The 14979-nt window shown below is 41.8% G+C and overlaps 1 protein-coding gene across 5 annotated transcripts in view; it reads left to right on the plus strand.

Annotated features, from left to right (window-relative positions):
• LOC103397520 (proprotein convertase subtilisin/kexin type 5) overlaps nucleotides 1–14979 on the plus strand; it is an 87311-nt gene that overhangs the window by 52175 nt on the left and 20157 nt on the right. Inside the window, exons 18-21 of one of the 5 annotated variants that reach the window (XM_017043095.2) lie at nucleotides 2207–2310; nucleotides 2412–2550; nucleotides 3975–4090; nucleotides 14337–14439. In XM_017043095.2, coding sequence (XP_016898584.1) covers nucleotides 2207–2310; nucleotides 2412–2550; nucleotides 3975–4090; nucleotides 14337–14439 — 462 coding nt within the window. Of the gene's footprint in view, nucleotides 1–2206; nucleotides 2311–2411; nucleotides 2551–3926; nucleotides 4091–5795; nucleotides 7818–14336; nucleotides 14440–14979 lie in introns of those variants that run through there. The other 4 variants (XM_008335811.3, XM_008335812.3, XM_008335813.3 and 1 more) reach the window with 4 other exon arrangements.

Genomic DNA, 14979 nt, shown 5'->3' on the forward strand with positions numbered 1-14979 from the left:
GGAGAAAAAGCTAGAGAAGCCAGATTGAGATGGTTTGGACATGTGCAGAGGAGGGACAGTGGATACATTGGTAGAAGAATGTTAGAGATGGAGCTACCAGGTAGGAGACAAAGAGGAAGACCAAAGAGGATATATATGGATGCAGTGAGGGAGGACATGCAGATAGTTGGAGTCAGAGAAGATACAGAGAACAGAAAGAGATGGAAATCAACGATTCGCTGTGGCAACCACTGAAAAAGGGATAAAGCCGAAAGAAAAAGAAGAAAGCAGAAGAAGTGTTTGTTTTGACAATCTGTTTTGGCAGAAGCAAAATTTGAGTTATAACATGTTGAAGTTTTTGATGGGTTTGTTTCAGTGATTTATTTTTTGTTTAGAAATTCAGCTATAAAAAACCATGTGTTCAATGCGTATGGTGTCTGTGAAGAACTCTTCATATTCATTCAGATGCAAAAATAACTGTGTCCCTGTAAACAGGGAAAGGGAGAGGGGGAGGGAGAGACAGAGAGAGAGTGCAGAGTGGAACTGTTTTGATCAGTTCTGCTATGTGATTGACACACACTCATGAGTTGAATGGCAGCATCTAGTCAAAGAATGGATCACAGGGAGAGAAAAGCTGCTTTTCAGCTAGTGGCCACACTACTGTGTTTTCCTCTTGATGACTTAAGTGCTGCTGTCTGTTGCAGATATTTCCCTCCTGAGTGTAAAACTGATTCTGTGTTGAAGTAAACATTCTACATTACCACACAAAATCGGTTATTTTGCAGAGAGTTAACTTAATCCCGGAAAATGTGACATTGACGCCATGCTTTTGAGAAGTGCTGCATTTATTAGAATAAACTTATAAGGGTTGAAACAAGTGCAAAGGTAGAACTCTATCTTTGTTGCATCCCTTCAGGCAGAATTCTCCATCCACAGGCCACGCTGAGGAACTGATGACTTAGAACTTAGCCCTGCCCCTAGTGGAGGTATTGCATAACGAGCAGGCCAAATTTAGGGCATGGATGGACGTACAGTATGGATGTTTGTAATGGAAAAACCATTAAAATAAAAAATCAATCAGAGAGTACTGGGTCTAATTAGACTATAACGATTGTCAACAGTGTCCTCAGGAGGCACTGGTGTACTTTATTTTGAAGGGCTGTGTAGCTGCTTAGTAACTGTTAGAACCAGCTGTCTTTTACACCAGTTTGGTGTTAGAAATAAAGTCACTGTGTAAATGGGTGTTCAGTCGTTTAAACAGTGTGTGTATGTACTCTAAGGTGCCGCACTTGGATCCACAATGCTAGGAAACGGCTAATCTGAAACATATTATACATATTGTACCTATAGCTACGTATCTAACTGGGCTTGGGACAACTTCCCAACGCTCAATACATCGGTCCGACAGCTGCTTATGTTTGCTTACCATCACAGTCAGCTTCTGTTTTATACTAGGACGGAAAGCTCAGTTTCCTCTCTTATTGTTGTTGTTTGAGCAGGACACTGTATCCTCGCAGGTTACAGTGTTGTCCACCAGTACATCATGTTACACTGTGGAATAGCAGCATATCCAGAGGTGGAGGTAGGGACATTTGTAAGCAATAAATTCCTCTGTGTGCCCGTGAGACCACAATCAGCCACCCGCTTACATGCTAGCACACACACGCTCCCATTCATTTAACCATTCACAGTCAGTTCCAAAGAGGAAAAGAGGATAGGAATGAGTGGGTTTCTGAGAAACTTTAACTAACACACACCAGCTGTTTTCTAGCTTAGTGCAGCAATTTCACAAACCAGTGTTCTTTGTGATTCCACAGTACGGACTTGTCAGTGTTCCACCAAACTCTAAAGCTAATTCCTAAGTGATATCTTACCCCCACATCTGGCACATGTATGCAGCACAAAAAACAACTCAATCTGGAGTTCAGATTCTTGGACTTGAACATTGACAGATTAGGTTAGAGACTGGAAATCAACTGTAAAGGTATAGACTCTTGCACTGAGACTGTTTGCTGTAAAAAGACATAAAAGTTTTTTTTCTTAGATTGACAGTTTGTAAATAAGCTAAAATCAACCTGAGGGCTTAATGTTAGGCCGACTCATGGTAGAGAATATTGATTTATTTTATTAAAAAAATAGCAAAATGTATTACTGGTGTAGATGATTGCCAGCAAATACTTTTTATGTTTTACCTAAGTACTGTATTTTAAAGTTTTTTCTACTTCAGTCTTCAAGGAAACAGGTGTCAGTTGACATGTGACCCAGGGACCTACTATAACGGCCACAGGAGGACTTGTGAGCACTGCCATCGTACCTGTGCCACCTGCGCAGGTAGACATTTACTTTAATAATATTATTCTCATATAAACATCGAAATAAAATAAAAAAAAACTCCTGACATACAACACAAAATTTTGTATTTGTGTTTTTAGGAACAGGTGCAGAGGCGTGCACCAAGTGTGCAGAGGGCTACTTAATGGAGGACTGGAGGTGTGTATTGACATGCAGCACTGGCTACTACCTGTCGGAGCAGACCTCAGACAACGGGCACATGCAGAAGTCCTGTAAGATGTGAGTCAGTAGCCAATATCCCACGCAGTGAAAACACAAGACGTTCATGTTGCTTCAATGAGAAAACATAACTGACAACACGGCAGAGCTCAAAGCCAACGGATGTTTGGTTTTTGCTGCCTAGCTGTGGCACCTCTGTGTATCCCTTTCCGTTAAATCTTTTACTGGTTTTAAGTAAAGGTACTTTATGCTAAGTATGATTTAACACCAACTTATGGTGGTCACTTCTTTTTTTTTACCTCACCTCACCACAACCATTCATGCGTTAAGGAGAACATATGGTAGCCTACAGTTGTCATTGCAACACAAAATATATACAGTTTTCCCTGCATGCTAATGAAAAACATTGTGTTCTTTACTTTAGATGAGTGTAGATCAGAGGTGCCCAATTATTAGATGAGAATCTACTAGTAGATGAACAAGTAGCTCATGAGCATGTCCAAGCACTTTTTTATATATTAAATCTCTAGGACTAAATTAGCAACAATACATGTGTTGAATCATATTGTGCCGTACAGCTACAGCTATTTAATCAGCATATCATGTCTATATACAATATATTTATATGAAGTAGTTTATAGTTCCTATGGATAAATATATATTTAATATTATCAATGTGGGTAGATCACTTTGTTATGGTTATTTGAAAAGTAGCTCTCAAGCCAACAAAGTGTGGATGACCCTGGTGTAGATGAAATAACAGTGTATTAACCGGGATTCATACTCTGTGTTGTGGTAGGTGTAGACTTAAAAAAACCCTGTATTTTATACATTATACCCAATTTAACAGTAATTTAGTACATAATCCAACCCCTCTTTTTTTACCATCTTGAGTATTCAGCATCTTCTCCACATACAGTCTTAGAGTTTTACCCTTTACCCCACCAGAACAGGAACACATTCAGGAATGTCAGTGGCTTGTGAACCTGTCAGCGTTTGATGATAGTTTGACGACTACTTTGCTTCTATCACACCTCTGCAGTCGCAGCAGTCAGACTTCTCCTCAGAGCCAGACTTCTTGGCTGCTCTGCTTATCGTTCCTGGCGGTGGATTTGCCTCCTGCCTTTTTTCTCCCCCTTTCTCCCACCTTGAATTATTTATTGCAAACTTGACCCTTTACCTCAACTGATTCCTGCATCCCCCGTCGGACTGAAGAACCCGATATCACGATAAAGTCATATTTTCACAGAAGCAGGCAGGTTTATGAGAAATCTGTCTGTTGTTTTTTTAGGTTTTTGCAGAAAATATTTACTCTCACTTATGCAATAACTGCTCTCAACCATGCAGTCAATGGACCACAGTGGTGCCGCTCTTTCTGGAAAAGATTTATCCTCAAAGAACTTTCTGAACTTTCTGGGGGGTGTTTGTAATCACAGTTCAGTGCTGCCCAGACCAGCTCCTAATTCTTCATACTACATGGACAGGTGTGATCATAGCTGCTACGAGTGCCTGGGGCCCGGTGAGCGAAACTGCAGCAGCTGTGTCAGTGGCTACAATCTGGAGGCCGGCGCCTGCGTGGTCAGCACCATCTGCAAAGATGGTGAGTTGTCAGCTTTCTCATCTCCAAAATGGTCTCTGTGTGTTCATTTTCTACCTGTCTACCTCTCACAGGGAATATACTGTTAATGCTTTGACCTCCTCTGCTGATCTTCAGCTGAACTTAATTGGATAAAGTAAAGTTTTTATAAAATGTTTGATTTGCACCAGAATAGTTGGCGCAGGCCAGAGAAAACAAATGTGCTTAAAAAAAAATCCAAGCTAATCGGGCTACAAAAGGCCCCGCAGGAGTCCATTTACATTTTAACTTTCTCCCAGTCTCTGGGGCTGTTTTTTGTGCCTAAATTAAATTGCGCTCTATGCCACAGGGTAACAATGAATGCAATGGATATCTTTAAGTAAAAGCTGCGGTTTGAACTCTGGCTGCCTCCTTATATCCTGAGCTTTGTACTAACTTCTGAAATAAAATAGCTCTGTTGTGGCTTCAAAGCAGAAAAGAACTGCATCCTCGCTTTTCTCTCTGTTCTGCGGTTTCTAGTTGAAGGTCTCATTCATGCTCTGCATTTCACTACGATAACATCTGTCTATGATGACACACTCACACATTCCTAGTTGGTTTTTGTATTAACATCACTTGACGCTTTTCATGAATTTTAACATACTGCGCACAGTGGGCTGAAATTTTCCTTACTATTTTCCTTTTTCCTTTATGTTTATAACCGATACCTGACCATTTTTTTGGTTTGTTGTACTCTCTTTTTTGCCCTCCCTTTATATTTTGCATGTTTGTGCTTTTATCAAAAAAGGATTTCTCATTTTCACTGAGCAGCTGAGGTTCAGAATGTTTGCATGTGACTTTTACACTTTTGCTCTGGCACACAAAGTAAAAATGCAATGGAGAGTAGCATTTGAAGTATGCCTGATAAATAAAGGGTCAAGTCCATTATCAAAGAGACAAATACCTACATTGTCCACCTTAAATATATTTGTTAAACAATATAAAACTTAAAAATTGTAACCTAAAAACATAGTAAAAGAAGTTGAGACAGTCCATCACTGGGTCAGATTTACTATCATACAGCTGTTAATGCAAATTCAATACCATCAGTTTCCAGCCTCAGTGCAAAGTTGAAGTAAGTTTCTGATAATAGTTTAGATTTTTTTTAGGACGTTATAATCATATTATTACATTCATAATTTAAAAAAAAATCTATGGTCCTTTTGTCTGTTAAATAAGTGAACATAACCATGCTAGTGCCACTGATTCAGTTTTCATTGCATTTTTATTCAGTGTAAAATTCTGAGGAGAAAAATGTTGTTCACCACCTGCCTGTATCTGCAGACGGTGGTTCACTTCATTTATCATGATGAAAAATTACATCAAGTTGTACATTTCACATTTTCCTATTTGCTAATTGTGTCTTATTTTCTTTCTCTCTCTTTTCTCCCTCTCTCATTGTTTTCTCTCCCATCTTTTTTTTACTCCCTGTCTCCTGAACTGGATCCAATTATTCGACTGGACTTCGATAATTTTCAATCTTGATGAACATCACCTGTGACTGGATCAAAAACTCTTCCTGTTTCCTGAATCTTCTCCTGCCCAATCACATGGCCGTACCTGCCATTTCTGATGACCATCTCCTGTGTGTGTGTGTGTGTGTGTTTTATCCTCTTCATTGTCCCACCTGTACCTCCTTTTCTTCATTCTCCTCATCCTCCTTCTATTCTTCTTCCTGGTCTGTGGAAAGCAAATGAAGAATCTTGGGCGGAGGGCAGTTTCTGCGTTCTCGTAAAAAGGAACAATCTTTGCCAGAGGAGGGTGCTGCAGCAGCTTTGCTGCAGAACGTGCTCGCAAAAGGGCTGATGGGACGTATTCACTGGGCATTAAGGGGTGTGGAGGGGGCAGAGGCGGACTGGGGTGGGGCAACAGGGGGTCACCCTACCATCTCGAGCCTCCCTTCCCTCTGCCTGCTCATTCACAGTCACATAATTTATAAGAGAATATGTGCCTCTTAAAGGGACTGCATCGGAGGTGCGATGACAGGACTACAACAAACCTACCTTTTTCTGTACTGGGACAAATGTCGTCAGGGTGTTTAAAAAAAAAAAAGAAAATGACTGGGACTTATTTCAAGAAAATCCAAGCAAATGAAAACAAAAGCGAAATATAAACAAACGTGTCGATATTTTGTGACCAAAGCATCGAATGCCAAAATAGTTCAATCTTCTTTTTTGTTGCCTGTGTAGAAAACATAGCTAAAACAGGAGCCTGTGAAACTCGAATACATCTGTGTGCATTATAATATTTTTTTGTCTAAATTCTGGCCTATCTTCCTCCTGTTTCTCCAAGTGCTAACGGTAAACAAATGGGAAGTGGACATACAGTAGGAGAGGCCCTGCCTCTCTGCCTGTAAATATACATCAGAGGGGAGAGAAAATCAGTGTAATGTGAAAATAATGTCTGTCTGGGCTGACTTTAGTGCACACACACAAACACACACACTTACCACATACCACCCAGGTGCAGTCATAAACATGAACTTGGACACATCACTTGAAGTTATCTATACAACCACAGTGTCAGTGTGTGCTCAGACTGACACACTACTGACCAAAACCACCTCAGTAAGTTTTTTTTTTTTTTTTTTTTAAACACATCTCCTATTGTGGCTAAAGAAATGCTATTAGCCATTGACGTGAGGCCAGACAACATTGATTCATTCCAGAGCTTCTATGAGCCCAGTCAATAGTCATTCCTTCCAGACTTTTCTGCAGCAAGGTTACATGAATCTGTGAGGTCGGGGATGCACTTTTGTCCCAATCCTGAGCATCAATGCCCTGTCTGTGACCTAACAAGTTAAAGTCCCTTCATTATGGATAAAATATTAGAATATATAATGAGATATTTGTCTTAATTGTCTTCCCACATGCCATAAGATCTGTCCCCCACTTTAACGCCAAGTCTTTTTCACTGATTATATTTCTTATGTGCATTCCTACAAACAAACGTCTCTCAAAATAAATTTTAATGCCACGGCATATGAACGGAAGTATTGTTCTGTACTTTCCAACACAGAAGGTCGATGATTGGCTCTGCAAGTGTTTGCATTTGTGATGTTTTACACATGGGCAAAAACTTAAGGAAGACAGAAATGTGGGATTTACACCTCAGCAGACTGTTGTGGTTCAAATCCCACATTTCTGTGAATCCAGAAAAATGTGTAAGAACCACCACAATACGAAGCATCAGCTCATTTCTCATTTTAAAACCATACAGAGGAACCCGCAGAAGTGGCTCAGAAATGTTAACACAAACGCCACAGTCATGCTTCAGACACCTGGTCTCTCCTCTTGTCCAGTTCAAAGGTCATTTTGGTGGGGCTGAATTGCTAAGTAAGTGCGGTGGAAACTTGTTTCAGATGTTTCTGTCTGCAAAACCTGCAGCATTTCCAGTGTTAGATGATTTGTTGTACTGTCAGCTGGTTGATGAATTGTAATAAAGCTTGATGAATCCCCTGTTAACAAAAACTTATTCCCCGTCATTGTTTCAGATGACCTGAAGCAACTTTAGGTAGTGCGACATTAGATGCACACGCATACATGCACAAACACACACACATACACACACACACACCTTCTCGTATAAAAGCTGTTTTTATTGTGTACCTGTGACATATCTGTGACAATGCATTATTAATGTTACTCAAAGTCCTAGTTTTGAAAATCTTTTTTTTTTACTTAAGTGTTCTTATTAAAATGTTTAATCTGTTCATGTTTTTGTTTTCTTTACATTTTTGACAGTTTTTCCTACATTTATTTGTTTCACTTCAATTTGAAGCACTTGGCTTTGGTATTCAGGTTTATTCAGTAGACAGAGTTATCAAACACATACCTACACATACAGCCTAATTACATGTGAAATGGGCTGTACTGGTACAAACGTAACATAACTACCTTAAATACCAAGTTCACGACCCCTCTCCCCCTTGTTTATCTGCAAATAAATACAAGTATATTAAAAAATTAATAATATTTCATGAAATATAATTTGACCAAACATCATGAACTTGATGTTTTTGTGCATTTTTTTCACTTTCAAAATTCACCAGGTGGTCTGGATTGAACCCCCCCAGCAGGCCGGCTTTGGATAAAGAGGATTAAAACATTAATAATAATAGGTTCAGGTTGGATCTGGAAGTCATGTAGTCATTGGGGAGGTATTAAGTTTTAAAAGCAGTTTGACTTTTTATATTACTAAATTCTAAAAAAGTATTGTAAAAGCTATAACAGTTGTCTAAATTCTGACTTGTCTAACAGGTCTATGACAACATGTCAACATGGCTCTCAAAAGTCTTTCTCTCATTCCTGTTTGTCACAGCCATTAAGAAAAAAAAGATTTCAATTGGAAACCATCCATCTATCCATCAATCATCCTCTGCTTATCCAGTGCTGGGTTGTGGGGGCAACAGTCTGAGCAGGGTCACCCAGACTTCCCTCTCCCTCGACACTTCCTCCAGCTCTTCTGGGGGGACCCCAAGGCGTTCCCAGGTCCTCCGAGCGTCAGTCGCTCCAGCGTGTCCTGGGTCTTCCCCTAGGTCTCCTCCCAGAGGGAGAGAACCCGAGCACCTCCCGAGGGAGATGTCTGGGGGGGGGGAGGCATACGATGTAAATCCCCAAGCCACCTCAGCTGACTCCTCTCAGTATGAAGGAGCAGCGGCTCTACTCCGAGCTCCTCTCGGGTGATAGAGCTCCTGTCTGGTGACAGAGCCCGATCCAGTGACCGCATTACTGCTCTCACATTCCATCCTTCCCTCGTTTGTGAAAATGACTGCAACAAACTCCTCCACCTGAGGCAGGATCTCCTCCCCAACCTGGAGGGTGCAAACCACCTTTTTCCGGTCGAGAACCATGGCCTTGGACTTAGAGTTGCTAATTCTCATCCCAGCGGCTTTACACTCAGCTGGGAACCACCTCAGTGCATGCTGCAGGTCCTGGCTCGAAGAAGCCAACAAGACAACATCATCTGCAAAAAGCAGGGATAAGATCCAATGGCTCCCGAACTAAACCCCACCCGGTCCTCGACTGTGCTTAGAAATTCTCCCCATAAAGATTATGAACAGAACTGGTGACAAAGGTCAGCCCTGCCATAGCCCAACATGGACCGTGAACAAGTCCGACTTACTGCCGGCAATGCGAACCAAGCTCCTACTCCGACCGTACAGGGACCGGACAGCCCTTAGCAGAGTGCCCCCTGACCGCATACTCCCGAAGCACCCCCCACAGGATACCACGGGGGACATGGTTGAAAGCCTATTCCAAGTCCAAAAAAACACGTGGACTGGTTGGGCAAACTCCCATGAACCTTCGAGCACCCTGTGGAGTGTATAGAGCTGGTCCAGTGTACCATGGCCAGGACAGAAAACAACAAACAAAACATTGTTCCTTTTGGATCCAACGTTCAACTTTTGGTAGAATTCTCCTCTCTAGTACCCTGGAATAGACTTTCCCCGGCAGGCTATGGAGTGTTATTTCTCAGTAAGACAGCCCTGCGACATCCAGAGACTTGAGGTACACAGGGCAATTCTCATCCACCCCTGGCACCCTGCCATCGAGTAGCTTCTTGACCACCTCGGTGACGTCAGCACAGGAGATGGGTGGGTCAGCTACTGGGTCCTCAGCCTCTGCTTCCTCTGCAGAAGTCAGTGGGATTGAGGAGATCTTCCTTCCACCCGACAACATCCCCAGTCGAGGACAACAGCTCCCCACATCCACTGTAAACAGTGTGGGCGAGAAACTGCCACTGGACGGTTTGCCAGAATTTCTTTGAGGCCGACCGATAGTATTCCTCCATGGCCTCCTCGAACTTTTTCCAGACTTTTCAGGTTTTTGCTTCCACGACCACCTGAGCTGCAGTCTGCTGGGCCTGCATGTACCTGTCAGCTGTCTCAGGAGTCCTCAAACCTAACAGGCTCTTTTGTTTGACGGCCTCCCTTACCTGCGTTGTCCACCACAGGGTTCGGGGATTGCCGCCACAACAGGTAATCGGAGAACTTACGGGCACAGCTTCGTACAGCCGCCACAACGATTAAAGAGGAGAACAAGGTCTACTCAGACTCAATGTCTCCAACCTCCCTCAGGACCTGGTCAAAGCTCTTCCAAAAGTGGCCTCCCTTACAGGGGATCCTGCGAGATGCTCCCAAAGAGACCCTCACGATACGTTTGGGTCTGCCAGGTCTGTCCAGCTTCACCCCCTGCAAGCTGGATCCAATGTAGCACCAGATGCTGATCAGTTGACAGCTCACCCCTCTCTTTGCCCGAGTGTCCAAGATGTATGGCCTGAGGTCAGATGACACGATTACAAAGTCGATCATTGACCTCTGGCCAAAGGTGTCCTGGTGCCATATGATGGACACTGATGGACACCCTTATGTTTGAACATGGTGTTCATTATGGACAAACTGTGGCTAGCACAGAAGTCCAATAACAAAACACCACTTGGGTTCAGATCGAAGAGGCCTCCTGATCACGCCCCTCCAGGTGACACTGTTATTAAGGAAAGGAAAGGAAGGAAAGTGAACTCCTTGTCATTGTGACACACATCACTGCACACAACAAATGTGGCCTCTGCATTTAACCCATTACCAGGCTATAAGCAAGCCTACACCTGCAGACCTCTCACCACGAGCAACTCCACAAGGAGTTGGGTCCCAGAGCCCAGACTGTGTGTGGAGGTGAGCCCAACTATATCTATCCGGTATCGCTCAACATCCTGCACAAGTTCGGGCTCTTTTCCCCCCAGTGAGGTGACATTCCAAGTCCCCATAGCTAGACTAGATGTCCAAGGATCGGGGTCCCGCCACCCAAATCACAAGGCACCAACCCATTGTGGGCCTTCTTACGGGTGGTGGGCCTGCTGGAAGGCCCACGTCACGTGCTCAGGCTGAAACCATCTAAAATCTATTAGCATGTAAATCTACCTGCATAAAATGTAAATAATTTAAATGCCCAAGAATACACTGACATTTAGCTACAGGTGAGACATTATAATGATCTGATTGAAATTGTTTTAAAAGCATGGGCAGAATAATGCATTTGTGGTTTTTGGCATTTGTCTCCATGACTAAAATTAAACAATAATTATACAGAAAATTATGTGGCACTAAATGAGAATATTCATTCTGTTCATCAATGGATACAACTGATGTATACAGAGTGATAAAAAAAATAGAGATTGAGAGCCAATCAGAGGTTAGGATTGTGGCTTAGAAGCGGTGCTTGAAAACAAATGTCATAACTGTTGTAGATTCAACACAAAACAGGAGCTTAGCATGACACATTTCTGCTGCACCCCTCCTCCCCTCTCTATCAACTTTAAGGCTTGTGACTAAAATCCACCAACTCTAAGAAGCTAAATTACGAATTGATGTTTTGTATATTTCTCTCAACATTTTTCCATATTAATAATTTCATCATTTTGATTAGTCACAGATAAAACAGATGTAAAACACACATCTATTTATCTTTCTGTTCCAGCAGAAAAAAAACATTTTTGTACAAACGTCAAGCTGTGTTCATTTACATCGATACATTAGAATGATTCACGAGTCACGATAACTAATGATTTTGATTAATCATGATTATAATTATATTGATACCCTGAAATTTCTGATGAAATTTTTCATTTAATTCATTGACAGCTGTAACTAAAATTCATCTATAGTTGTATTATAATATAGTTTGCATTATAATGTAGTCTTTGTTAATATTATAAAATCCATTCAGGTCTAGCGCTGTAATACGGCTGTTTTTTAGTTTTTAAAAGAATTAAATGAACAGACACTAGAGACATATTTCACAGAACTGATGTTTCAACAAACCTGCTGAGTGAGGCTCACAGCAGCATTAGAAGGCCCCAGTGTACATAAACAAATACTTGTTGCTCTCCATGTGTCATAACCACCTCATTTTTTTATCAGTCTGGACTGTTGGAATGAAAAAGAAAACAGTGCAGATTCAATGTCATGGACACTTACATCATGTCCTCTGAAGACACCAAGGTTGGACTTTTGGCCTTCATTCCAACGTGTATTTATGACGGAAAACAACAGTACAATAAAAAAACAACACCATGCAGATGTACAGCTGTTTTTATCAGCCAGAACTGAAGTTTTTACAAAGGAGAAATGAACAATGAATTGTAAAAAATACAAGAAAAAACACAGACTTCAGTGATTATTTATTTTAAAATATTTCACATTGTTTCGTGACAACACCTCAGAGTCATTAGACAGTGGATTTAACAGGAAAATTCCATTTTGGTCCAGTCACAGCGTAGAATCCAATAATAATAAAAAAAATCTGGTTACGTCCTGACCTCAACAAAGGTCACCATGCATTCCTTTGCCTCCATAATGGACAGGAATCGAGTTCTAATTGAGTTTTAAAGTGTATTTTAATAGTCTGGGTAAAGGAAAAAATGTGATGGTGCCAGACAGAAATAATTGATATTTGCTCTAATTTACAAACTGTTAATTATTGAGGTTCAAAAAACATAACAAATCTCAACACCGAACAAATAATAATCTACTACTACGTCAAAGCTGTGTGAGACAGGTGTGAGATGGGTGATAATAAATAATGACTTGCCCTTAAAATCTGGGCTGTCCAATATTGTGTACGTTACCTTGGTAATAAATAAACAACATTACAACATCTCATACAAATGTAGCCATATGGTCAGTACCTTTTTCCCCCTTCCTGCTCCAAGTATCTGGTAGCTCCAGGAGGTGATGGTGGAGAAGTAGCTGAGGAATTTGGCTTCAGGACCAAGTGTGGATGCTAGTGAAACGTTCTCTCTCTCTCTCTCTCTCTCTCTCTCTCTCTCTCTCTCTTATCCCTCAAGTCTGTAATGGCAGGTTTGCTTTTCTTCTCTGCTTCATTCTTCTCCCGTCTGACACTCGGAGCCTAAAGTGTCTACAGTTGCTGAGTTGTGCTGTGCAGCCTTACATCCCTTGAGAACCTGGCCCCCTGTTTGTTTGTGTGTGTGTATTTGGGGGGGTAGGGAGGGGACAAAGGAAAAGGCAGGGAGAGAGTGTCGGCGTTTGAATGGTTTTCAGCAGAAGCTCTTTTGTTTTGAAAAGCAACAATTGAGCTTTTCATAAAAAATAAAAAAAAGCAGAGAGCACAGACAACCTCACTGCTGCCTTGAAGGATGCTCTCCTGACACATACACATACACACACACAGGCATATATGGAGCTCCGTCCTCAGTGCCTTCGCTGGTGTCTGTCACCTTTGTCTCCCACAAAGGTGGGACAGAAGATGATGTTTATGTCCCTTTTGTCAAGAAATTTTTTCAGTCCTTCTATACATGAAGCTGACAGTTGATGGAAGACGTTTTTCCCCCACAGTCACCACAGGACAGTAGGCCCTGTACATGCAGTATTGTTCAAGTCTTTAAATGTGAAAAATTGTATATAACCTCCCGTCAATCAAGAGAAACATTTATTTACAGTTATCATGAGCAGCAACTGCTCCAGTGTGATATCGTGCTGGATTGAAATAATCTGTTTATCAAGTGACAACTTCTCTTCCAGCTGGTGGGGATTTTTTGGTGAACAAAACTCAGTTTTCAGTCTGTACTCTGTTTGGCAACAGAAACTTTTCACCTTGCCAAAACCTTTGCAGCAGTGGAGGATGTGACCATGAAGCATTTTATAAAAAAGGTTTCAGGGTTAGGGGTTTATTCAATGGAATTTCTGCTCCTAGTTTACTTCTCTGCATCATTGCCCAGTACCCCACAGGTCAGCCAGTACTGTACTACATTATACTGTAGCAGAGCGGTAGAATAAGCCTGAGGCAGCTTTTATAGATTTCAACACACCTTTTAAATGAGACAAAATAAAGTCTCTGAGCCAACACGTGGAGGCAGTGGTGGCTTAGTAGTTAAGGAAGCAGACTTGAGTCCAGAAGGCTTCAGGTTTGAGTCCACCAGCTGCCAAGTTACGACTGAGGTGCTCTGAGCATGGCACCATCTCCACAGTCTCCACAGTCTGCACACACTGCTCCCCAGGCACCTAAAGTTGCCCACTGTTCACTTTGGTGATTAAAAACAGAGATTATTTCTGTACGGACTGGAACCAAAAAGTCAGAGAGTGAAAACAGTTAAAGTTAGAAGAAAATAATGGAATCAAATCTGTGTGAAACTTAATAAAACATGCAGCAAATGGTGCAGGAACAAAGGCTCCATGTTGAGGTTTTGTTGTTCACCCCTCCCCTCTTGTATACAGGACAGTACAGGAGTCAACAAGGACTGTGTCACCTGTGTGATGTGACGTGTCTGCAGTGCTCAGGTCCAGAGGAGGAAGCCTGCACCAGATGCCCTGACACACGGTGAGAGCTGCTGCATATACATATTTATGTGTATAATTAGAGCTGCTACTGAGAAGACATAGACTCATAAACACCTAAGGAAACGGACCAATCTGTCTGAACGCACGGCAGATTTGATGTCAGCTCAGTCTTCCACTCCTCCCCCTTCTGCCTGTCTCTTCTGAGGTAATTAGTTTCATCATTCTCACCTGGTGCCCTGGGTATACCTCACTCCCTCCTTCTGGCAATCTATGTCTGGTCGTTCTGTGATTATGGTACCTGTCGACGCGTCTTCTCCATGTTGATAATTCCAGGTCTGTTTTCCTGTGTGTCTCTTTGTTTTCCTTTGTTCTTGCCTGGACAGTGTTTCACTGGTTTTCTGGTAGATTTGATGGTTTATTTAAGTTTGGAGTTTATTCAATAAGGCTTCTGCCTCTGAACTCTGTCTTCTGTGTACTGCATTACATATACAGTACAGTAATACCTTGAATATAAGCATAATCTGTCCCAGGATCGAGTTCGTACACTACATAACTTATATATAAACTTAGAATTAACTTA

Source organism: Cynoglossus semilaevis, chromosome Z (assembly GCF_000523025.1).
Source record: "Cynoglossus semilaevis isolate Cse_v1.0 chromosome Z, Cse_v1.0, whole genome shotgun sequence".
In the NCBI taxonomy this organism is placed as follows: Eukaryota; Metazoa; Chordata; class Actinopteri; order Pleuronectiformes; family Cynoglossidae; genus Cynoglossus; species Cynoglossus semilaevis.